We start from the raw sequence: 26056 nt of genomic DNA, 5'->3' as shown, positions 1-26056 counted from the left end.
CCTTATGCAATTCTCCCTAGTATTACAGCCCCTTTTGCAATGCCCCCTGAATTTGTGCCCATTATGCAGTGCCCTAGTAGTGCCCAGTATGCAGTGCCCCAGTAATTCCCCTTATGTTGTGCCCTCAGTAATGTCCTTAGTAGTGCCCCTTATGCAGAGCCCCCAGTAATGCCCCTTATGTTGTTGTGCCCCCAGTAATGCCCCTTATGCAGAGCCCCCAGTAATGCCTCTTATGCAGAGCCCCCAGTAATGCCCCTTTATGCAGAGCCCCCAGTAATTCCCTTAGTAGTGCCCCCATTAATGTCCCTTATGCAGAGCCCCCAGTAATGCCCTTAGTAGTGTCCCCAGTAATGCCCCTTTATGCAGAGCCCCAGTAATTCCCTTAGTAGTGCCCCCAGTAATGCCCCTTATGCAGAGCCCCCAGTAATGCCCCTTTATGCAGTGCTCCCAGTAATGCCCTTAGTAGTGCCCCCATTAATGCCCCTTATATAGAGTCCCATAATGACCCTTTATTCAGAGCCCCCAGTAATGCCTCTTTTGCAGAGCCCCCAGTAATGCCCTTAGTAGTGCCCCCATTATTGCCCCTTATGCAGCCCCCAGTTATGCTCCTTATTTTGTGCCCCCAGTAATGCCCCTTATGCTGTGCCCCCTCCCAGTATAGCATAGACCCCACTTACCTCTATTTTACTTACCTCTCTTCACGCTGGCCGCTGGGCACCACTCCCGCATAGACGCCTGCCACTCACTGGATCTAACTATATCCAGCAGGGCAGGCCGCTCACATAGCGGGTGACTCCATGACGTCACCCGCGAACTGCATCTCTGGGAATCCTGGCCTCTGAAGTGATCAGAGGCTTCTCTGATTGCTTCAGAGACTTCTCTGATTGCTTCAGAGACCAGTGTCCAACACAAATATTATGTGGCCCAGTCACTCCTGCCGCGATCGGAGCTGAGTTCCGATCGTGGCAGGGGTGACTGGGCCGCATAATATATGTATTTGGGCCCACATGGTTGGGCCACATAAATAGCTTCTTTGGGCCACATGCGGCCCGCGGGACGCGAGTGTGACATCCCTGCTGTAGATAGATGTAGAAACCCCCCAGAGAGTGAGACTGTAGATAGATGTAGAAACCCCCCAAAAGAGAGAGAGACTGTAGATCAGGGAGGTAGAGTCAGAGCCTCCCCTGTCATACTCCTGAAATTTGATATAAAAATTATTAGAATAATACAAAGACAATATTTATAACTTATAAACATCTTGTTTATTGTATTCATTTTTATAGTTAACACTCCCCAGCTTTGTGGAGCTCCCTCGGACTGCAGGTTGACTAGTGATGAGGCAGCAACAGCTCAGTCTCTCTTCTGAGAAAATGCTTGCAGAGCTGGAGTGGGGCCACACCACAAGCAGTAAGCTGCACAGAAATAGAGCTAATAGAGGCATGCCTCTGAGTTTGGGGGGCGTTCCTTGAGCACTGATGGACACCTTGGATGTGTCATGTGACCAGAAAGTGCACTGCAGTGTTTAAAGATCGTAACTCGGTCTGTAGCAGCAAGAGAGGACACAGTGATGCAGGTAGGAGAATCAATGGACACTGAAGCTTAGTGTAGTGATGGGAGAATTAGAGTGAGTAGGGGGTGAGACAGGCTCCCAGAACTCAGACCCATCTCTATGTGTGCCTCCCCAGCAATTGACATCAATGCACGTCACTGCTGTAGATAGATGTAGAAACCCCCCAGAGAGTGAGAGACTGTAGATAGGTAGATGTAGAAACCCCACAGAGAGAGAGAGACTGTAGATAGATCACATGCAAAACCAAAAACTTACTCAGCTCCTCTGTAGGATCACAGCTATTGCTTCTCCTTAGTGAGATCTCTGAAATCAGGTCTCTCCCCCATGCAACGTGCTCCCGCCTCTGAGCTGCAGCATTCAGTTTGTGGTCAGCACTGCAAGGCCAACTTCTAGCAGATGGGTCAGCACAAATGGAGATAGGAGGATCGAGTGGCACCAGGCAGTACTGCACTCAGCAGTGACATTGACAGCAACTCTCTATTCTGCGCCCGGTCAGCTCATAAGTGGCATCCTCTTGTCGGAGCTGCAGATAGAGGGCCTGATTCAGAGATGGATAGAATTGCACAACCGCACACAAGTGGCTGTGCAATTCCGACCATTTAAAATGCAAATGCAGAAGGAGGTGTTAGACAACTCCTTGTTGCATCTGCGTGGTTGCAGCCTGGGATCACCATCAGAACAATCTCGTCCATCAGTTGCGAATGTTGTCTCTTCGGCCAGGCTGACTGGGTCCTGGCAGCTTGCGGGGCCAGGAAGTCTGTGTGCACCCACGCAGCCCTGGCCTCATCCCTCCCAAAAAACGGGAACGTCACGACCCCGTTTCTGGGAATACTGCCCAGAAACGCAGCTGCTCCACCGCCCAAACACCGCAGCCTGTCAATCAGAACCCAAGTGGTATGGAGATTCCTTCAGGTGGAGTTTCCAGTGGGCATGCCACTTGGTAACCATGGCCCATTTTAACATGTGCAATATTGAGGATAAATGAGGGAAGTTTGCAACCCCATTGAAATGAATTGTCCATTGAAATGAATGTAAAAAATCCAGCACAAAGCTGTTGTAGCCACTTTTCTTAACCCATTTGTTATGTCCATGGGATGTAGTTATCAGACCGGTGGACAGCATGCTTCCTATTTTAATTCTGACGGCGAAATCCAGGACGCCAGCCCGAACGAGGTAAGTCCGGGATAGCCCTTCGTGTTAGCCCGGGGGGGGGGGGTGTTATTAGGTTTAGGCAGTGTAGTGGGGTTAGGTTTTTTTTTTGGGGGGGGGGTTTAGGGTTCGGCTACAAGAAGGGGAGGGTTAGGGGGAGAAGGGGGAAGTATACTCAGGGCCGCCATCAGGGGGGGGACTGTGGGGACTACTGTACCGGGCCCGGGCACTCCAACAGAGAAGGGGGGCCCGGCCAAGTTCAACCACCCGCCTGCCGCTACTGCCGAAGCAATCTAAAGGGGCCTCCTGTCCTACGCCCCAACCCGCCGCTGCTACTGCATCAGCAGCCGATGCATGTATCTGTGACCTGGGAACGCTGGCCTCTGAAGCGCGAGGCCAGCGTTCCCAGTGATGTGAGGAGCAAGCCTGCCCTGAGCGTCCGATCGACTCAGAGAGGCAGCAGCAGTGCGATAGCGGGAGCGTGGTAAGTTACTGGGCTGGGGGCCTGCTTATGGGGCAAAACCACAGGGGCACTACTTTAGTCAGCACTGCATAAGGGGCACTATTTTAGGGGGTACTGCATAAGGGGCATTACTTTAGTGGGAACTGCATAAGGGGTACTACTTTAGGGGACTGCATAAGGGGCATTACTTTAGGGGGCACTGCATAAGGGGCATTACTTTAGTGGGCACTGCATAAGGGGTACTACTTTAGGGGGCACTGCATAAGGGGTATTACTTTAAGGGGCTCTGCATAATGGGCACTATTTTAGGGGGCACTGCATAAGGGACAAAACTTTAGTGGACATTTCATAGGGGGCACTACTTTAGGGGGCACTGCATACAACCGGCAGCAGCAAACCAGGCACATATGATGCATGTGCAGTTGCATATCGATATACAGGGCCATAAGGAGTGGTTTGCGGCCGCACAGGCCGGGATCGCCTGGGGGTGGTACTAGCTGTACCTTCCATTCACTGCAGTCCGCGCCCTCTTCCGGCTCACAGTTTCTGAACTATATGCCTATTTTGTCAGTACCGGGCCCCACAACTTCTGATGGCAGCCCTGAGTATACTTACCCAACCCGTCGGTATTTTGACAGGAGTCATTCCGACAGCGACAGTCGGCATTACATAACGGCTCCTATGTGTATAGCATACTCCCATAGAGGTGACAGTTATCCTGAGTTGGAAAGCACAATAACATTTGTTATTTTTTTACATACTGCAGTCACAGACTTTGGTGCAGTGTTTAATCAGCTTGTGTCAGCAATGAGCTGTGTGAGCCTGTATACTGATATCCTGAGCTAAGGTGTGCTATATTCCAGCACACAGAGGCCGATTCACGGATAGTTTCATTTTAATGTAGTAACCGAGATCATTCCAGCTAGTAATAATAACTAGCATCCTATCAATTACACCGAAAGGGCTGCTACTGCAGACTGGTTACACACCATTCACACAGCACAGTAACCGTGTAGTGTACGTCTCGGCTCCTCCCCTCTCACCCAGGGTCCACGGCAAGGCTAGAAGAACTGTCAGCCTGCCCCGCCCATGCTAGATGGACTGTACATGGACTGTACCACTGCTCAGGGGTGTCCTGTAGGATGAGCAGATAAGAATAACACTATCAGTCAGATATAACGAAGTCACTGGTGATATTCGGGCCGCCCAGAGACTGGGCTTCCCTACCTCGGTATGCGCCCTCTGAGGGTCCGGCATGCTGCTGTACCCATGCCGCCGCCCCTCCCGGCTCCCCCCAGCACCAGCAATTCCTTTCACACGTGTAGTCCTGCGCTGCTTCCGGGTTACCGCAGAGTGAGTTGCTCGGCGGCCGGCGGCGGTGGTATAGCATGGCGGAGGATGAAGAGGTGGCGGTCCGGGACATGCTGGCAGCGGTGCTACGTGATCTCAACGGGCCAGAGGGGCAGCCACGGCCACAGAACCGGATCGTGAACCGTGACGAGGCCGAGGGGGAGCTGTCAGAGGCTGCGCTGCGGCTAGTGGGGGGCAGGTGAGAGGGGGAGCTTGGAGATATGTGATGGTAGATTGGTGTGTGCATTGATAATACTTTTATATAGTTTATTATGCTACACTTAAAGCTGCGAATATAAATGTCTATTTATTTTAATATATATGCCTGTTTATTGTGTTGATTCACAATTTAACCTTAGACTTTTATAGTAATTTAAGACTGGGTGCACACCACTCTGACAGACCCATATTGGTAAGCATCTACACTTAACCAATCAGCCACATTATCTGTCTGCCATCACAACTGGGCGGGCATTTAAATTTGCGACCCGTCCATCAACCTGTACACTGGCCACTTGCTACCAGTGTACTAGTTGATCGGCGGGTCGTCCATACACTGTACACACAGGCAGATGTTCCAATATATCGGCAGATGTTCCAATATATCGGCAGATGTACTAATATATCGGCAGATGTACCAAAATTTCGGCAGATGCAGAGCTGATGTGGTAAATCCGTAAACAACGTCTTTTAGACATATTTGCTGCAAACACGGACAGTTGCACTTAGTGATATCGTTTGTCAGCTGTACGAATGCTATATTGCATAGTATGTACCCAGCTTATGATCCTCGGGTCAAGGGGTGATAAGACCTTTCTTCACTGGTTTGTCTGAAAAAAGGATATTACCGCCGGTCTATAATGTTCTTAAAAGCTAATCCTTCAACCACAGCAAATAACGTTGCCATCTTTTCGTTGATTGCCCAGTAGAACATACATAGTGCCATTAATGCTTTCTGCAAAATAAGTCCCAGGGGTAAACTTGGAATCTGTCAGCTGTGAGCAGCCTGACAATGTCAGAACAGGCCCAAGCTTCATACCTGACATACCAGCCAAGCCATGCATTGTTCTCTTACAGCGACAGCATTCATACAAGTTCTTCAGTAAAGCTGCATACACACAACGATTTAGTAAATGAACGGTTTTAGTAAATGATTTTCGTTTATTTTTTCAAGGGAAAAATGAACGAAAATTGTTTACTAAAATCGTTCATTTACTAAATGTAATGAACAATTTTTTTGAACTACAAACTATTTTTGCATATTCCCTTACTGAAAATCGTTGAGTTGGTCAGTCTGACTAAACTACAAATGTGAACGCGCATGAACGATAATCATTCGTTTTCACTCAGAAAGTGAACGTTTTTTTTCAACGATTGAACGATATCGTTATCGATAATCGTTCAAAAAATCGTGTGCATGCATCTTAAGTAATCACATGTTGTGCTGCCATTTTAAAAACGAAAACAATGCTTGCTAAGGTCATAGAAAATCTTTATTGTACTAATTTAAACTCATTATTTTACTGTAGGCACATCTGAATATGAAAGAGGCTTTCCAAATTTATTACCAGTTATTTATATAATGCACACCTATTCCGCAGCACTTTACAGAGAATATTTGGCCATTCACATCAGTCCCTGCCCCAGTGAGTTTACAGTCTATATTCCCTATCACACACACACACACACACACACTAGGGTTAATTTTGGTTGGAAGCCTATTAACCTACTAGTATATTTTTGGTGTGGGAGGAAACCGGAGTACCCAGAGGAAACCCACACAAGCATGGGGTGAATAAACAAACTCCACACAGGTAGGGCCGTGGTAGGATATCGAACCCACAACCCTAGTGAGGCATTAATGCTAACCATTAGTCTGTCCAAATACAAATGTGCAGTGGGACCGTATTATCTTAAAACACGGTACCCCTGACAGTGGTGTTTTCTGTTCTCCAGTGATTGTCGTGTTTTGTCAGACATTCCCAAACTCTTTTGGGATGTTGCCCCTTTGGTTCCACAAATGTACTCCATCCATTTAGGTCAAAACAAATTATTAAAAACTGTTATTCAATTTTTTCTGTAATAACATAAACAATAAGAATGGAATTACCATTTTGATTTCAATTTCAACACAAAAAGCAATGTTGACAGACTGACATTTTCTTTACCAATGGCAACTCTTTTACTTGCTATACACCTGCACGACCAACGTAAGATAAGATTCACATACGATTCCCCGTAGCTCCCTGGCAGACCCGGCGGCACAATTTCTTATTTTTCCTTGCACACGATCTGTCGTACGATCGATAGTGTGCCTCACGCGCTCATCAGGGAAGAGTAATTGAAATGACATGAATGGACGCACGATGCATCGCATGCACAAAATACACGGTACGATCTGCACACAATACGATGGATAATATGGGCTGCACATCTGATCATACGATCCGTTTTAGGAGCTGCGGGAGTGCGCATCGGATCGTGTCCTACTCCAAAAATACATGATTTCTACACGATTCATTGTAAGACTCGTCGAAAATCGGGCAATCGGCCTGAAATCGTGCAGGTGTATGGCCAGCATTACAGATGTATAAATTATAGAGATTTCTCTTGTATATGCAAACACACTACTATTCCTAACTTCTGCTTCTTGATTATTTGCTGGGTCTTGTGGTTTCACAAAAGCTGAAAAGTCACAAACTGTGCTTTTATTCTGTGAAAAAAGGGTGCCTGTACTCACCTGAAGTGGTGACAGGCCTGTGGCCAGAATAAGTGTCTCCCTGGTTTATTAAGTAACAGGAGTGGTGTAGTCTGTTGATAAAAGTTCTGGGAAATAGTGGTATAGTATACTAGCAATGACAGAATAACCTTCTGTTTTCAGAAAAAAAAAGAAAGTTGAATACCATCACAAAGCATTGGTCGCAACAATACTAATACCAACTGAGTGTGATTTAAGAGCTGCTTATGCTGCATCATAAACCCCACTCTGTTGTCCCTATACACCCCCTCTCTCCTCTTCCAGCACTCCCCATCCACCTGATATTTCTCCAATGGCTCCCCCAGATCCCTCTCCATTATTTCATTAACTTCTCACTGTGATGCTGTCACATACAAGTCACCATGTATAAAGTCTCTCTTTCCTTCTGTCTACCACACATACGTGGTATAAGCAGCCTGATATGTGCGCACTTAGCTGCCCTGGCTTATATTTATCTCTGTAATAGAGGGTCGCTAATAATGACATATCAGTTCCCTTCTGTGTACTTCCAGGTTGTCGCCACTCAAATTTGGCTCATAGTGTGAAGGGAAGTGGTCCCCGTTGCAGTCGTTAGATGCAGAGGCTGGGCACAGCCCCTACTTTGAAAATAAAGGACTGGTGCTTTCACCTCCCCTGCTAATCCCTTCAAACACACACACACCCCCAGCTGCCCCCTTACCTCTTACTGCCCACTTAGAACAATCTGGCTCCCCGCAGTACCACCCATTTTTTTTTTTTTAATCACTGTTTTACTGATGGCAGATTCTACAACTGTCTATTTTTTGTAGAATTTTTATTTTCACCACAACATATACTTATACTCTTTCTGTAAGAGATAAGTGGTTGTTAGCATGAAATTCTCCTGGTAATATCAAATTCTGTGTTCCCTAGGCTTTTTTTAATTGCAAAACAACTTGCACGGCACATTCACACAGCCTATTCTGGGACGTCAGTGACTGAATACATGGGTAGGAGGTGGTGGGGTTTGTACTGTATGTTTAGATTTAATTTGTGCTTTCATATCCTAATGTGCTACAGGTGCCGGACTATAGATAGACCGTAAAAAGGTCAACAATGTCTAGATAGACACCAGATGTTAGGCAGTCAATAGTTCGACTGAGACAAAAGGTTGACATGAAAATGGTCGACACATGATTTTTAAAAAATTTTTTGTTAGGGTTAGACACTTACAGGAGGGTTAGGGTTAGGCACCAGGAGGGAGGGTTAGAGTGAAGATTAGGGTTAAACATAAGTCACGTGTCGACCATTTTCATGTCGACCTTTTGACCCTGTTGACAATTTGTACCTGTCGACATTGTGTCAATCTTTTGTCCCTGTCGACCTATTGACTGTCTAACATCTGGTGTCTACCTAGACACTTTCGACCTTTTTATTGTCTGTTAATCCACACCCATGTGCTACATAGTTATCTTGCTTAGTGGTATGTGTGCTTTATGACGTGTTGCTTGACAGCAAATATACTTTGTGTCCTTGGAACCCACAGGGCACTTTTTAGACCCCTAAAAAAGATGTTGCCCACAGTTTTTTATTCTAAAAATAAAAAAAGTACACACACCACCCATGTAACATGTCATTGGCATTCTGCGCTAAATATGACCCATATAATGGTAATATTTTGTCCAATCTGGTAATGTTTTATTAAGGACCAGTCTAAGAATAAATTAGCTGTACCTTCTGGAAATATAGTGATTTACACAATCCAAGTTCTTGCGCAGAGGTGCGCCCTGTGCATGTATGTTTGCGCTTTAGATGAACATCTTCTAAGTTTGTATATTCCCAGAGTAGCTGAATTAGCATTTCTCTTATGTATTGGCCCAGATCCAAACCTACAAATGCCATGCTTTACCAAAACTTCTCTTCCATCAGTGGAAAAGTTACATTTAACTGCAGCCCAGAACTGGCCACTTTGGGCCTGATTCAGAGATTTACATATGCCTGATATATACGTAAATGTCCAATGTTTAATGATCTGCACAGGCAGCGCCGTAACTAGGGGTCACGGTACAGACCAAGCCCCCTCCATGTTATGTTGTACGGAGGGGCAGGGCCACAATCGCCAGGAATTACAGCAATACTGTAAGGTCAGCGAGGCTGTAAGGGCAGCAATTTGTACGTCTGAAGCATCCTAAGGAAGGCTGCAAAGATTCTGGCTGCAGGGTACCTTTCTAGGCACCCTAGAGCCAGATGCAGGGGCCATGGGTAAGCGGCAGTGTCACCCACAGGGCTCTGAGTAGTGGCACTGTTCGTCAGATGCAGGGATCGTGGGTGAGCGGCAGTGCCACCCACAGGGCTCTGTGCAGTGGCATGATTCGCACACCCCTAGTTACAGCCCTATGCACAGGAGCCACACTACATGTGCAGGCAGAGTCCTGTGACCTCAGTCGCAGCGCCCCAAAAGGCACAGCATGATTATCAAGCTCCTGGCATTTGGGGGCAGCGATGGTGAGTGTTCCACAAAATGGGGGCGTGTTGGCCCCGTTTTCTGGAAGTGCCGAACCCAGAATTCTTCGATGAAGCTTCACTGGCCCCAGCAGCTTGATTTTGTCAGACATCCTTAGTGTTCACTCTAGGTACGGTGCCAGACCTAAAAAAAAAAGCATATCTGCGCGCACCCGAAAAGGGGTCGTGTCTTTAAGACACGTCCCCTTTTTGTCACTTTTGTGGTCGTGCTCGGCACTTACGGACCTGCCGGGCTGCCCCCAAGTGCTGCTGTCAGTGTAAAAGGATGCTGGGCGCATGCGCCTGGCATCTATTCACCGGTGGTGACACTACACCGCAGTTTTCCCTCCCACGGGACACGACGGCCAGCGGGTGGTGACAGCACCCACAGGCTGTTTCAGTGGGGAGCTGCGCCGGAGGGCAGAGTGGTTTTTGCCCTTTAGAAATAGTGCAGGGCGCAGCGCCCCGCTAAAACAGCCTGGTGGAAATGCTACATCCTGAGTAACCTGAGAGTTACTCAGATGTCCAATGTTCATGCAGTTGATCCAATGCTGCCTCTCCAGATGCAGCAGCGGATTACAGAAGCCTGCAGTGGGCATCTATTAACTTAAGGCACCTCCTGCGGTTTCTGCATAATTTCACACAGCCGTTGCGCCCAAAGATGCATCGGCTGTGAAATTACCTTACATATCTGAATTAGGCCCTTTAAACATTATTTCCCCATAGCTGTCAAAGTATTTCAGTGCTGCAAAATAAATGTTAATATGTAAGAAAAGCACACAACATTGCATTTAATAATACTTTATTACCAATATGTGTATTCATTCTAGTTATTACAGTTTAGCAGCATTATAGTACAAACTGCAAAAATGATACTGAGTGTCCCAAACTTACATAATGTTTCCTTTTTTCCTGTCCACAACTATATGACTATATGACATCTTTGGGAATTGTATTTTCACTGATCTTCCCTCCATTAGACACTATGGAGACTATCTCTGAGATCACTGTTGTTGGCAAGCTTCCCCTACATCACAATCGCTGTCTGGTCTTAGCATACTTCCTCCTGTGACAACATTTCCTCTTGTACTTCCTTTTTCTAGCAGCGTTTCCTGACCTGAAACCCATGGGGAGTGCATAATTATATGTATTTCTGACTAATAGATTTTTCCTAGGAAACACTTGTATGTTATTTAGCATGGAATAATGGGGTTAATAAACATTTTAGTAATTAATTTCCCTGCCTCATATTAATCATTGCATTGTTTGTATTGTCTCTAAAAAGAAAACGTTGCTGTCCAGATTTCACTAGATTTGGAAATATTATTGCTGCCTTTTTTATAATTATTTATACATAATGAATATTTATCAAACATGTTGTAGAGCTATAAACGTCTACAAAGCTACAGAAAGTCTTGGTTCAATATTTAAACCTTGCTTTTCTTATCTACAATACATACAGAACTATAAGTGCAATCCAAATGTTAGCATTCCCACTGTCTCCATCTCCACGCTCCTCCCCCTCTCTTATTCCATCTCCCTGCCCCTAGCCCCATACTTTTCGTATACACATTTATTCCATTGTTGTATCTGCTATCTATTACTGCAGCCACTGGAAGTTAAAGTGAATTTCTATATATATGTATGAATCCTTTGTGAGATTTGATGGTGTTCTGTTCACTTTCTGTGTTTCTGGGCTTACAACTCATTACTTCTCTCTGTTTATGCAGGGGTGGTCCAGCGTGGCTGGCTGCTTCGCTAGTCAGGGCTGCCGTCCACCAGACACTGCAGAGTGACTTGGACTCTTTTGTGGAGAGGGATCAAGACGTTGTGGAGGGAACACAAGATGATCCAGGAAATAAAGATTGTGAGTATGATATGCAGAATACAAGTGACCAGTCAATAGGTCTACAAATGGTTATGCTTATTCCATATTCACAAGACCTAATTGTGACAGGGGGGAGACATAGGGCTCCCTTTACACGAGATTGCAGAGATTTGGAGGAACAGGTTGCTTACACATGGATGCCTTGTTCTCACCTTTGGCCTAATGATCTGATGTGAATTTAGTGACTGAGAATGAAGCTATAACTCTCCTCAAAATAGGAAAAGTTTTTGCTAATAAACATAAGCTGGTCTGTTGAAACCACTGATCCATCACTTGGCCTTTACATGGAGCATTGTCCTATTCAGACCAGCTTATTTTTGTAGATAACATTACTCACTGTTTCCAGGAGCTGTCCATTCTCTACCTTAGATAAATGAATCGGGGCAAAACACCCATGAGTTTGTATACACATTCCTTTGTATGCACGTGATTAGTAACTTGTGCAAAAGAAAGTGTGGTGTAGCCTCTGCAGGATGATTCATTTCCATGTCACACAATCTTTTAACACATAAACCCTAAATTTTTGTACATGTTTGATGTGAAGCATACAATTGTTTTGTTTAGCTCTGTTATGCTTTAGTTTATAATGCTCATTTGGCATTTAGTAGTACACAAGCTCCCTCTATTGGTGAGAGGTGGTATAGCCGCAAGTTGTTTAACTCTGTATACTGACAAATATGTATTCGGAATCGGTATGTATTATTATTATTATTATTATTATCCTTTATTTATATGGCGCCACAAAGGTTCCGCAGCGCCTTACACAGTACATAAATGAGCACACAAGAAAAACAGTTAATAGTAATACAAAACAATGCAGGACAAGGTTATAAACTCAGCTGCAAAACACAAGCAGCAGGACATGAGCAACCAGGTGTTAGGTGCCGTTGTGGGGAGTTAGGAGTAAATGATACTATAAGTAGGGGGAGGAGAAACACGTGAGGATGAGGGCCCTGCTCGTGAGAGCTTACATTCTAAAGGGGAAGGGCAGACAGACAGGGACGACACAGAGGGGTAGATAGTGAAGAAGGAGCATGGAGCAGTGGGTTAGGATATGTGCTGCGGAATGTGTGTGTATTAGATGACCTGATGTTATGTAAAAATTAAGTCATTCATACATCTATCTCTATGATAGAAAATAGATTGTTTGTGTTATTTACATGAGAGATGTACAAAGTAAAGTAGAAGCACTTTAATTTGTGTGTTACATTTTAGCATCTATATACAGCCTGACAAGAAATGCAGCTATTATGGGACTGTCCCGCCATCCTAATGCCAAAGGCTAAATAGCCGCCAGTTCATATACCGACAGCAAAAGACTGAAGGACCCAAATCCTGACTGGGGATGGAAAGCACACTAACCCTCCCTTAGCGGTGCCTAACCCTAACCTCCCCCCTTTAGTGCCTAACCCTAACCCCCCCTCCCTGCACCTTGGTATGCCGGGTGTCGGGATTTCATAGTGGGGCTAATGATAGGCGTCAGGATTTCGACACCTACCTTTATTCCCATGTCGGGCTTTTAGTGTCGTGATATCGGTGGGTGGTATAGCACCCGCCAGTATCCTGACTGAATACCATATATTTACTGTCTGCAGGCTTTTCAGTATTTTAATTTGGGTTGCTTTAAATGTGTAGGTATGATGTTCATAGGCAGGTACAAGAAATACCAGTCTCTCAGTATGCATAAAACAAAAGCACAATAGCGAGAATAGTAATATTTACTTTTATGTAGAAAGAATTCTAATAAAAATATTTGGCTCCAAGGATATACATACACTTAGGCTGGAGACTGACACTGGCTTGAATACAGTTTGAGAGTATGAATGTGGAGAGCTACAGTCTCAACAAAGTTCGCTTCAAATTTTGTATCTCAGAAAAGTATTTTGATGATTTTGTACAGCTTTAAAATTCAAAATCAACAGATATGAGGTCTAAAGTGTGGCCCTAACTGTGTGGAGTTTGTATATTCTCCTTGTGTTTGCGTGGGTTTCCTCCGGGTACTCCGGTTTCCTCCCACACTCCAAAAAATATACTGGTAGGTTAATTGGCTCCCCACAAAAATTATACCTAGTGTGTATGTGTGTGAGCATGTGTTAGGGAATATAGAATGTAAGCTCCACTGGGGCAGGGACTGATGTGAATGGCCAAATATTCTCTGTAAAGCGCTGCGGAATATGTGTGCGCTATATAAATAACTGGTAATAATAATAATAATAAAGTCTTCTATAAGTAAGGTACAATTAGTTCACTTTCAGGAATTGTAAAATTTACTCTTCATTTCAAGTGAAAATGTCAGTTACAACTTCTAATATGAGTAACTGCGTATTATTATAATCTGTCACTTTTATAGTACTATACAATATTATTATGTTTACTCAGTTATTGAGTTTACTAATAGTATTATATAAAAAAAGTTATATCCGAAACACCTCATACTCGTCTGCAATATTAAAACGTGACATTGTGGTATTTTTGGTTTAGTGTAACGCTATATCTCATTGTATATGTAGTAGCCAGCTGCAAAAAACACGCGCATCACATACCAACCAGTCAGTCATAGGTTAGGTCTGATTGTCATACATTGTGCAATGGATGGAAAGCTGCTACTTTATTTCCAGTGTGGGCTTACTGATTTACTAGCATCGCCTCTTTACAAAGTATCAAGTGCAACTGGCTTATTTTCCAAAAGTGTCACGATGTCTAAATATTTAAGATCCAATAGGCAATACAATACCATAGTCAGGTCAGGAATCAGACTAAAAACATAGGAGGGGACTGTCTTGCACAATTTTATTTGAATTTTTTCTTTGTCCTGCATTTGTTAAAACTATGCCTAAAGCAATTTTTCTAAATATGTTTGGAAATATATTGTCAGAAACATGGTATATAAATTAATCATGTTTCCATAAACTAAAATGTGGGCAGGTTCCAAGTTGCAACCTACATTGATTTTTCCTAAGGAGCTTTAATAAGCATTGTGAAGGAACAAAATAAAATATTAGACAATAGGCAAAATTCAATTTACCGAAGCCAATTAAAAATTCACTGTTCTCTGTGCTGCTTAAAATAAGGGAACATCATATCTAAAAGATCTATAACTGTACTGTATGTTATTGAAGCTCACAAGGCTTAGGGGTTGATTGTTACATGCAATATCGACAATGCGCTGTTCTGGTACGGCATATTGCATCCTGCAACATCGCAAGTTTTTTCTCACATCCCGTATAGGTGCGCACAGGAGAGCTTATGATGTTACAGCTACCTTATATGGCAAATATGTGAGCAGCCATGCATTGCAGCGATGCTCGGCGTCACACCATCTGTAATTGACTTGCACCATTCGTGTCACGAATATCACTATCAATGTGCAAAAGAGGCTATGTATATAATGAAACTATGCCAAACTCATCTATTCGCCCATTACCGAATATTAATCCATCTGTAAACAAAACATATGTTCACTACTAGCATTTGCTATCTGAGGCTTTAATCCACAGGCATGGTTTTTTTTTATTCAGTATTGCACACACCATCCCCTCATAGCAGCTATTTGGGCATAGGGAAGTTCATTTGATTTCAAAATAAGGTATTTCAATGCTCTTTATAAGTTCTCATAGCTTTAGTTAACGCTTTACCTTCTGTTTCTGTAGTCCTCAGGTTAGATGCCTTATTGCAACACTGCCTTACCTCTCTACGTGACGTCAGCAGCCAGTGGCAGAAACAGCTGCCTTCAACGCCAACCACTAAACGCCAGACCTACTTATCCATTCATGCAATTCGCAACACGCGAAGGAAAATGGAGGATCGCCATGTGTCATTCTTGGAGTTCAACCAGCTCTTCGGCATTACGGTAAATGTATAATGTCTGCCCTTTCCTAGTTGTTGCTAGTGGTTATATAACAGCTATATTATTGCAGGACTTGATAGAAGTTAGTAGAGCATTTTCCTGCTCTCCAAGCACCAATACCAGCAACCTGGTAACTTCAGCTGTTTAATAACAATTTCAGAGTTGCAAAAATTATTTTAAGGGATGTGATGTGTGTTGGCAGGGTACGTAACATTAAACATAGTGACAGTCTCTTCCCCTTAGTACATTTACTGTTCCAGCCTTTACCCTGTTACACATCGCTAGTCTCTGTGCCATGACACTTTTGTTGTGAGCCTGTGCCTCCATTGGCATTGTACTGGAAGGGGGGAGAGGCCATGCAACATCTTCCATTCCCAGTGATTAAAGCTCATCTGCACTATATTGTTACTATACCTAGAGTGTTACTATACCTAGAGTGGCTCTTTGTAGGAAAACCTTCACGGGTATATAAGAAGTAGTTTTGGACATTAATAGTATTGTTGTAACGCTATGGAAGTAAGCTGTAATCAACGCATATGCACTGGAGTCGTCCTGTTCTTAGTTGGCTGCCAGTGTGAAGAAAAGAAGCACAGAAGGCAGGTGTCGGTCAGCAGTATATATTTTGGTATGTAGTCTGGAAGCCGACGGTCTAAATGCCGACCGCCGGCTTCCAGACTGCTTTATCCCGACTAGGGACAAATGACAGGTGTCTAAATCTAGGTCCACTAGATCTAAAACATCCAATGTTGGAATCTGAAAAGTCAGTTGATAATCGTCACAAGGGAGGTATTTTGTTAGTAAGCCATCTGCACAAGATGTCAGAACGGCAGAGAACTTATGACCTTGTAGTGTTGTACAAACACCTTGCTGTGCTTTTCAGGCAAAGCCCTATAATCATCTTGGCTATGGATATAAAGAGTTCCTCCTTTACTCAGAATAATCACAAAGCAGTTAAAATGACACTTAAAGAGCTCCTTTCGGTTTCCAATTCCTGAGGACCCAAATTGCCTTTCAAGGGCAGCACGACCCAAAAAGACGCTCTTATAAACTTCCTGGTGGGCACAAGGCCGGATTAAGCCTTCGGGGGCAGCCCTGGGCACTTAAGACAGGGGGGCCCGTCCCAACTCCTCCAGCCCTCCCCCTCTTGTCAGGATCGCCCCAACTTGTCATGGGCCCGTCCCATCCCCTTTGAACGTGCAGCCCTTAGAAAAAGCACAGGACTACAAAGTTTAGCAGTGTGCTAGGACTGGAGGAGGTGGGCACTGACCGAGGGGGCCCTGGGCACTGTGCCCCCTCCCCCTTAATCCAGCTCTGCCCAATGCCCCACTTCTTATAAGGAGACACACAGCTATAGGACCCAGTGCCGTTAATTAAATTTTAATTGCTAACAAAAAAAAAAAAATACTATCAATACTGTCTGTATTATTTTTTTCTCTACTGATGCTGACACTCAGACTGTGATGTGACACTGCACTGGTTCAGCTGCACATTCCCCTCTCACTACTTCAGTTTTTCCTCCATATGTGGCTGGGCTGTGCTCTCCCTTTGGAGTCCCGCCTTCTTATTCCCTTCAGCCTTCCACTCTGATCCGATCTGCGGCGAGGGGCCCTCTCAGAGACGGGGGGCTTGGGGGTACTTTCTTCCACTTAAGGTAGCCCTCTAGTCCTCTAGAACAATTGGTTGGACTTAGGGGCACAGACTTGGCATAGGATACGTCTTCTTCACAGAACACAGGAATGGTTTCCATATGACCATTCAAAGGCTGGATGCTGCATCTTGGGCTATCAGTTGTTGACATTACTACTCCAACTTCTTTCTGGTGCTTGCACCCCATGTTAGATCTAAAAGCCCCCATCAAATTGTTTCTACACTAGGAATTCAAGTTGTAGTCTCTTCAGGCCATATTGAAATGGGGGGTGGTGTTCCCGAAATTTATGGATGCATACGTTCATATATCTGAGGGCCATCAACACTTCCAATTCCAGAATTCAAAATTTGCCACTTAGATGCCTTGTTTGTTCTCTTGACGGGCCATAAGAAGGCATACATTATACCTCCCAGTAATTTCCCACTGTATTACGTTACAGACTCATGAATATTTAATATTGGCTACGGTGCTATTTGTAATTATTAGAAGTTATATGCATTTTGTGTAATTAATGGACTACAGTTCCGTTTTTATTTATTGATATTTTTGTATTGATGTTTTAATAAAATGTTACAGTAACAGCCTTGGTGTGTGTTTGTTTTTTTGTGTTAATACAAGCGCAGACATTATTACTTTTTCCTACAATTTACATGAAGTAGAGACCTAAGTACTGTTGAAAGCTCATCTCAACTTGCTTAAATAGCCAAATTAAATATAGTTAAATACCAATGTATTTCCTTTTCTTGTCAATATATACACACAAAATAATTTATATACTAAGCCCATATAATCCTGTATAATTGGGTTACTATGTTCTTTGAACTCAATATCAATTTTTGTAGTGCCAAGAAAGTAGTATGAAAGCTCCCACTCGGGATGTTTGCTGTCCATAAACTGGACATTGACTCTCTGAATAGAGTTTCTTTTTGCTTTAAGTTGCATATGAAAGATTCTAATGAACAAGTTTATTGCTTTCAGGATGGTGTGGAGCGGTCATACTTTGCTGTGTTTGATGGGCACGGTGGGTTGGATGCTGCCAATTATGCTGCCACACATGTCCATGTGATGGTGGCTCGTCATGAGGCATTGGTGTCAGACCCAGCTCAGGCTCTGAAGGATGCCTTTCAACGTACAGATGCCATGTTCCTCAAGAGAGCAAAGAGAATGGTAAATACAATAAATCCAGTCATCAATTAAGAATGTAATTTCCTTTTTTGCTTCTAGAAAAAGCTATCAGATCTTCTTAAATAAACCGCAACTGATTTAGAGTCTTCATCACAGTGCTGTCCAGCTTGTGGCTCAGCAGAGTACCATCACACCAGTTAAGGCCATGTTCCCTGTGTGTACTTAGCAGCATTGCACTACTATCACCACAGCACGCTGGTTGGCACTATATAGCAACATGGTTTTAATGTGAAACACCTGTGACTTCATGAAATTGACTGAAACAACCTAGTCAGAAGCCCTATTATCATTGGATGAAACTGTGGAAGCTTCCTTTTTGTAGGCTATTAACAACAGCAGGGGCCAAATGTAATAGGGTGAGAGTTTAGAAAATGTGGTAGTTTAGCGGTAAACTCTCATACTATTACATTGGTGGAGTTTTATCTTCAAAATGAGAACATGTGGATGAGAGTTTAAATTGTGCGTTTTTTTAGTCTGAAAAATATGCGAGTTTGCATTTTCTCAGACTGTTACATTGGCCCAGTTTAATACGTGTGAGCAAACTCTTACGTTTTCTAAACTCTCACCCTATTATATTTGGCCCCTGGTCTTCATCATCCCTGCTAATCTGCCATCAAGAAATGGGGTAATAAAGTTGAAAGCTTGAGGGCACCGACAGATTATTATTATTTTTATTATCATTATTATTATTATTTTTATTTCTATTTCTATTGGTAAAATAGACAGCACAAAAAAAAACTGTTGTACAATGAAACCAAAATAGTTAGACAAAGTACAGTACATAAATAAACAGTGTATGGACTGTAAAGCTATAGACGAGAGCCTCTAATAGTAAATGGCTCCACAAAGGTGTACAGATTCATACTTTCATATCTTCACAGGCAAAATAAACACATGAAGTAAAGAAAATAACATTAGATAGGGACAACGGTGATGCTAAAATCTGGACATAGTGGTTACACTGCACACAAGGATACTTTGCAATAAAATAATGACAAATGCAGCTAAAAGTAAAGAAATAAAGATGGGGAAAGGAGAAGGAGGGAAAAGGAGACAACCTTCATATCATATTGACAGTACAGAGCATCAGCTAAAGATGACAAAGGATAATGATGCCATCCCTGGAACCAATGGCATCTAGCAGGATGAAGAACTGCTCAATTGGCTGTGTAAGTACCATGTCGTGGATTTGAAGAGTTTGTAAATAAGAGTCTGCATATTGGCGTCTAGGCTGGCAATATCAAGGTGCAATTTTTTATTAATACACTCAAAACCCTGTTCCACATCAGGGAGAGTAGATTGACTGTAAAAGTTCAACAATTGTACAAGAGCACGTTTCACAGAAAACAAAACAGAAGGGGAACTCTCCTTCCAATTCAGCAGTGTCCATTTTAGACCGTGTCACAATAATCGCAAGCAGAGGTAAGACATTCTTTTTTTATGTGAACCTAAATCCCATCCAACAAAATTAGAGCACAGTAAAGATAAGGGTTCTTTATTCAAGCGTAAAGAGAAAATATTGCTTATAAATATAATTGCTTTGTTCCAAAAATGTAGAATTATCCTGCAACTCCAAAAGTTATGAAAAAAGGTAGATTTAGGACAACAATATTTAAAGCGATTATACCGTCCTCCTGCAACCATATGTTTACATTGGTTTGGGGCAATATTTGCCCTGTTGATAACTCTAGTGTACTTCTTGAAGTCTAGCCGACTGCCAAACACGCATAGTCTCATTGTAGTGCTTAAATAAATCATCTGTATAGGAGATAGTAGGTATGTTAACAAGCCAGTTGGCTTAGCAATGGGCCCAAAGGTTTGGTTGAGTGGAACAGAGGAGACCTGGGGAAAGACATTTGGTTCTGTACGTATTACCCAGCATAAAAGACAACATTGACTTTAAGGAATTGGTAGCCTGTGGTGAGAACAAAGGGTGGGTTAGAGGAAACATAGTGTCGAACCTGCATGTACATAACAAATTGTGAATTTATGAAGGTGGTGTTTTTCCTTTGAGGGCTTGAAAATACAATAAATGACCACCCAGGTTGAAAACATCCTTAATGGAGACAATAGCACATTTCTTCCAAAGTGAATAGTAAGCATATTACCCATACCAAGTGGGAATAGGGGATTACACCAGAAATTAATATATTGAGTAGATCTAAAATCTGTACCCAGTTTATTACTAATCTTCACCCAAGCAAGGTAAGTATCTTTGCACAGCACATTAGAAAGAACATCTGGATAAGATGCCTTATCATATAACTGGACCAGTTTAGAGGGAATTTGTACACTTAAATATTTTATTTATGCTATAGCAAGTTAAAACTGTGCGAGAATGCGCTGGTCTGATGATGCACAAGGGAAGGTAGTCTGTAGTAAGAGTCCTGATTTGCGAATGACCCAAATTGAGGAATAATACGGACAATGTCAGGGATGGAAGAGGCAGAGTCAGGGACAAACAGAATCATGTTGTTGGCAAGACAGTGACTTTGATTTCATAGGGCCCGACTTGGATACCCGTAAAGCATGGGGAGTTTCTCAGCGTTATCGTTAAGTCCCGGAGGCACTAAGGGGTATATTTCCGAAAGTGCAGGTTTTTAGAAATGGAGATGTTACCATAGCAACCAATCAGATTCTACTTAAAATGTATCTCTTACCTTTGTCTCTCTTTTACAACCCAGTCTTGTTCTATTAATGTTTCAAGTTGTAAAGCGCAACGGAATATGCTGCGCTATATAAGAAACTGTTAATAAATAAATACATTTATCTAGCACCTTGTAGAAGATAATAGCTGGAACCTGCTTGCTGTAGGCAATATCTCCACTTCTAAAAAACCCGCACTTTAGTAAATATAATCCTAAGTGCCTGGATAATAGTGATGACTTTACGGGCATTAACCCCTGAGTGACACTGTGGATAATGGGTGGGTGGTCTTGACTCTCTCCGCCAGGATATTAGTTAGGAGTTTATAAGCCGTACTGAGAAGTGAAATCGGTCGTTAGGAACCAGGAAATCGCTAGTCTCCACCGGGTTTTGGTAAAATTTTAATAATTGTGCAGTTAAAATAAGCTGGAATAGAATCGGAGGTAACAATAGTATTGAATATTGACTTTAAGGTAGGACAAATCCTACCCGAGAGAATCTTATAAAATTTACTTGACAGGCTGTCAGGGCCAGGGGCTTTAGGCGGTTTTAATGTCTTGATGCCCTTAACTACTTCTAGTGAAATTGGTGGCATAAGCAATTCAGAGTGCTATATTTTCACTTGTCAAATATTGATCTTTTTATATATATATTTTTTTTTATTATTGATTTGATATTATGTTTTCACTCTGTGTTAAAAAAATAATTGTTTTGGCTGTTACATATGTAGAGTTAAATTGCTACTGTTATGCTGAATTCAGACCATCTCCTCCTCTTTGTACAGAGACTGCGCAGTGGTACCACTGGGGTGTGTGCCCTACTAGAGGGTGATCGGCTGCATGTGGCTTGGTTAGGAGACTCCCAAGCTTTTCTTGTACAACAAGGGAACCCAGTGACACTCATGGAGCCCCACAAGCCAGAGAGAGAGGTGAGTGGGAGTGTAAACTTATCCTAGGCTTTATTGTCTGTATATCCGATACTACAAACTGGATGTAATCAGCATCCCGGCATACGGAAAAACACATACTGTGGTTTTGAGAACTGCCTGTTTAAACCATCAGTGGAGGCGGATATTATAATAGTTATGTTTTTATTTTAGGAACAATATGTATATAGCATGTTAATAATTGGATCTAGTGTTAAAATAGCAAATAGATTGTAAAAGATCTGAAGTTTTATATTCATTTCTCAATTATAAAAAGAATTATCCACATGGGTAATGTACCTATAATGAATATGAAATTCTACATTGTTTGAAATGGGGGAAGGCACACGTTTAACTTCCAGCTGTGTAAAATCACTTACAGATCAAGGAAAGAGCGTGCCAGTTAGTGGAACCGCAGAAATTATATTTCTCCTTCATCCACTAGGGGACACTGGAGCTAAAGACACGGGGGTATAGACGGTGGTAGAGTAGAGCCTGACACTTTAACTAATTTAGAAGTGTGACTGGCTCCTCCCCCTCAATGCTCCATCAGCCCCAGTTTAGAAATTGTGCCCGAGAGTCGGTGCACTGTGGGCTGTCTCAATGAGTTAGGTTACAACAGAAGTCTATTAGTTATAATATGCTACAATTATATTGCTTGTTGTCAATTCTTTTTTTTTTTTATTTGGTAACCACTGTTTTACTGTCAGGAGTCACTAGTTTGGGATCCAGTGTCATTTTGTGATATTCTTAGCTGGTAGGGAAGCCAGAGCTTTAGTTATTTTATACTCTAAACTGTTCAGAATAATGGTGCCTTTTTATTTTTCTAGTGTCTATTACATGGTGCATTTTGACCATTTGCTTTTTATACAACTCATTCACAGGATGAACGTGAAAGAATAGAGTCTCTGGGAGGCTGCGTTACTTTTATGGGGTGCTGGCGAGTCAACGGGACCCTTGCTGTATCCAGAGCTATCGGTGAGTAAATTACTTAGGCTTGCCTACTTTTAATTCTTTACGTGTAGTAATGCCATACCAATGTAAAACCGATTACATTGGGGGGGGGGGGGGACGGACACAGGTTCTCATTTGTGGGCCCGGGCTTGCAGGAGGGGCCTGGGTCCACCACCATCCCCCCCCCCCTTTTACATCACAGCAGCCCAGCACACGCTTTTGTTTGGATTGCCTGCTAAGTTCTTCCCCCTTTTTGTTCTGCGTGTTGTAGATTTGGTGCTCCTATTTAGCATCATTATTGAAAAGGCATATTTTCATAAGTAATCTCATTAAATGCCCCAACTATGATCACATTTTTCTGGGGCTAAGAGACTGCGGTCTTATAAAATGCCCTTGTACGACTGACCTAAATGGGCCTTTATCATGTCAGTAAAATGGTAACACATACTATGTATCCTCTTTCCTAATCATCATCAAGGAAAGGGGACACATACTGAAACTAATACAATTGTATATTCTTCTGTAAGGAAAGCAACTACATTGGTTAAGATTGGGTTTATATTTGGCTGGGGGGGATAGAGGGAGCACAGTATCTCCCTTCAATCGGGTGAAGAAATCTGCATCTTGGAAGAATTTTTTATTTTTTTTCCTCAGTAACCCAATAATGTAATAATCATATTGTCCTATTTTCAGGTGACATTGACCAAAAGCCATATGTGTCTGGAGAAGGCGATGTGACTTCCCACCATCTCAGCGGTTTAGAGGACTTTTTGGTCTTGGCTTGTGATGGTTTTTATGATGTTGTATCGCCATCGGAGGTACCTGGCCTTGTTCTAGACTACCTTCAAGAAAATGGTGGAGATGGGCAACACGTTGCGCAGAGGCTTGTTACTGCTGCTAAAGAGCGTGGTTCTAGTGACAATATCACTGTGCTGGTGGTTTTCCTGCAGGAACCTGCAAAAATCCTGGAGGATATTTTGGCACATGGTAGTGGGGAGGCTGAACCATTGTTTGATTTTGGAGGTGGGGGAGTGGAGGTTGTGTCAGACCATGCTGGTTGATGAATCCTTTTGACTGATGTGACAATCTCAGGATGTTTTGTAAGGGAAAGTGGTAGATTGCTTGACCACCCCAGCCCCTCACATAGGGGCCATGAGTCAACAGTTGAATCTAGGGCATTCTAAATCCTCAGCCAAGAATTGTTCTTTACCAACTTTTCTATGTTAAAACAATCAAAGGAATGTATCCCTGTTATACTCAAGGAGTTTAAAGGGACTACAATTTAGGACAAATGCTACACTACAATTTTTAGAAAAAGAAAACAGTGTATTGTTAATCGTGAGAAAATTCTTGTCTACTAGTTAGTCTCTATGACTTTGTGAAATCCTCTGTTCTGATGCCTCTGTTTACAGTATTATATTGTAATGCTGAAGACACTGTTTACTGTATGAAGTTCTTGTACTGCACATTGATGCTCTACAGTTATAGTCGGGTCGCGATTTATAGTATCATTGTCTAAAGGCTACTCTCATTTTAGGGTATGTTGACTATATTTTAGGGCTGCATCCTTAAAATAAATGTACCAGCATTGCCAATAGTACTTAAAGATTAGGACAAGTTCTGAAAAGGATTCAGTTGCTTTTTAAGAGCGCTTAATAGATACAATGTGAAAATCATATTTTGTTTTTTACATTGTATCTAAAAAAAAAAAAAAAAATCAAAACACAGAGCGTGTTTCTTGCTCCTGAAAAATTACCTAAAATAGAGGTTGATCTCCCTGTGCCAGTTTGACACATTTTCTGGACAAAGTCCTATATTTCCCTAGGATGCATGTGATGCAAACCCTACTCTGGCAGCCATACAGAAGCGATGATGTCATTTAGTGATTCCAGTATATATTGACAATGAAAGGCTTACCTGTATCGTTCATGTTTGGTGTGACTGCTGTGTAATCGTTGGGCAGCATCTTTGTTTTAACAGATACAAATTATTCTAATTGATTACCAATTTGAACTTCTATAACTTTGTACCTTTGAGTACTTTGCTGAAAATGATCTGTACAATAACTACCCATTTTACTGGGCAGAACAGAGCTATACTGATCCGGAAATCTTGCTTGCATGTAACGTTCTTATAGCAACTAGACTAGAAACTAGCACTTTTAACTTTTTTTTTTTTCCCAATGTAGAATAAGGTAAGGTTGAATGCGCTGCATCTATAAAGCTTACACTGTTACAAGCTTATTATGGTAACACTGTTGCTGTAAATCGCATATAAACCTTACAGAGCTTCATCCTCGCATCCAGAATTTAATTGCAGCTCCTGCGTCTGACCATTAGCCAGTGCAGTGCTAACATGACAATTTTTATATAAAGGTTACTTTTATGGTGTGGTGCTTTACAGTATTACTATCCCACCCACCCCCACACACACCTTATTTTTATATGTGGACCTCATCCCTTACCATTAAATGCAACATACCACTGGTTATTTTCATCAAGAACTGAGTGCCTATCGCTCTACAAATAGTTTTAATGTTATGAAGCTACTTGTCTGTTGTACCTATTTAAACATGTTTTAGAATTGACAGTGTTAATGTTTTATACCGGTAAAGCTATAATTTTATTTTGTACTTTCAGTTCTCGACAGAACCTCTGCATTGACATTTGCCTGTCTCAGGACTCGCTAGTTGTCTGTGAGTTGGTGGGATATGAATTCCAGACATACACAATTGTTACTGATAAAGCTACATAAACTGTTCAGTATTGTAATCCGCCTAAAAGAATGCAGACTTTTATACCTTCCATGTACCCATGAGTATTGTACAAATAAATGTTTGTATATCTATAAGCTTATGGAGACTGTGTAAATCATTTCATAACCTTTCAGCGTGTGTTGAGGATACTTAATTAATTGTTTGTGTTTAACTCCTTCATGGCCAGGGGTATTAAATTTGGGGCACTTTGTAATTATATGGAATGCCCAGGCTCTCAAGCAGGTGGTGTTATGTATTGGGGGTGCTCTGAAGTGGTGGAGGGATGTTTGCATGTTTGCGTATTCAGGTTCTCTTCCAGCCTGTCCTAGTCCACTTGTTACCTTTTTATTGAAGGGAATTGTGATGGGAGGGGTGGATGTAAGGTCCAATAGGACACAATAAACCTATCAGTGCTGACAGTCAGTAGGTCTGAGACAAATTGCACTTGCAGCAATGTT

The 26056-nt window shown here is 42.5% G+C and overlaps 1 protein-coding gene across 1 annotated transcript; it reads left to right on the top strand.

Moving 5' to 3' along the window:
* The first annotated feature begins 4483 nt into the window (after positions 1–4483).
* On the top strand, positions 4484–25655 carry PPM1F (protein phosphatase, Mg2+/Mn2+ dependent 1F). Its single transcript, XM_088477828.1, has 7 exons — positions 4484–4731; positions 11481–11617; positions 15289–15488; positions 18112–18300; positions 21749–21892; positions 22774–22867; positions 23537–25655. Exons 1-7 carry the CDS (start codon positions 4571–4573, stop codon positions 23902–23904), a joined length of 1293 nt encoding a protein of 430 aa, XP_088333954.1. The 5' UTR covers positions 4484–4570; the 3' UTR covers positions 23905–25655.
* Positions 25656–26056: the final 401 nt, after the last annotated feature.

Source organism: Taudactylus pleione, unplaced genomic scaffold, assembly GCF_031769625.1.
Source record: "Taudactylus pleione unplaced genomic scaffold, aTauple2 ptg000205l, whole genome shotgun sequence".
Taxonomy (NCBI): Eukaryota; Metazoa; Chordata; class Amphibia; order Anura; family Myobatrachidae; genus Taudactylus; species Taudactylus pleione.
The sequence above is the reverse complement of the archived record's forward strand: the minus strand, read 5'-3'. Positions and strand labels throughout refer to the sequence as shown.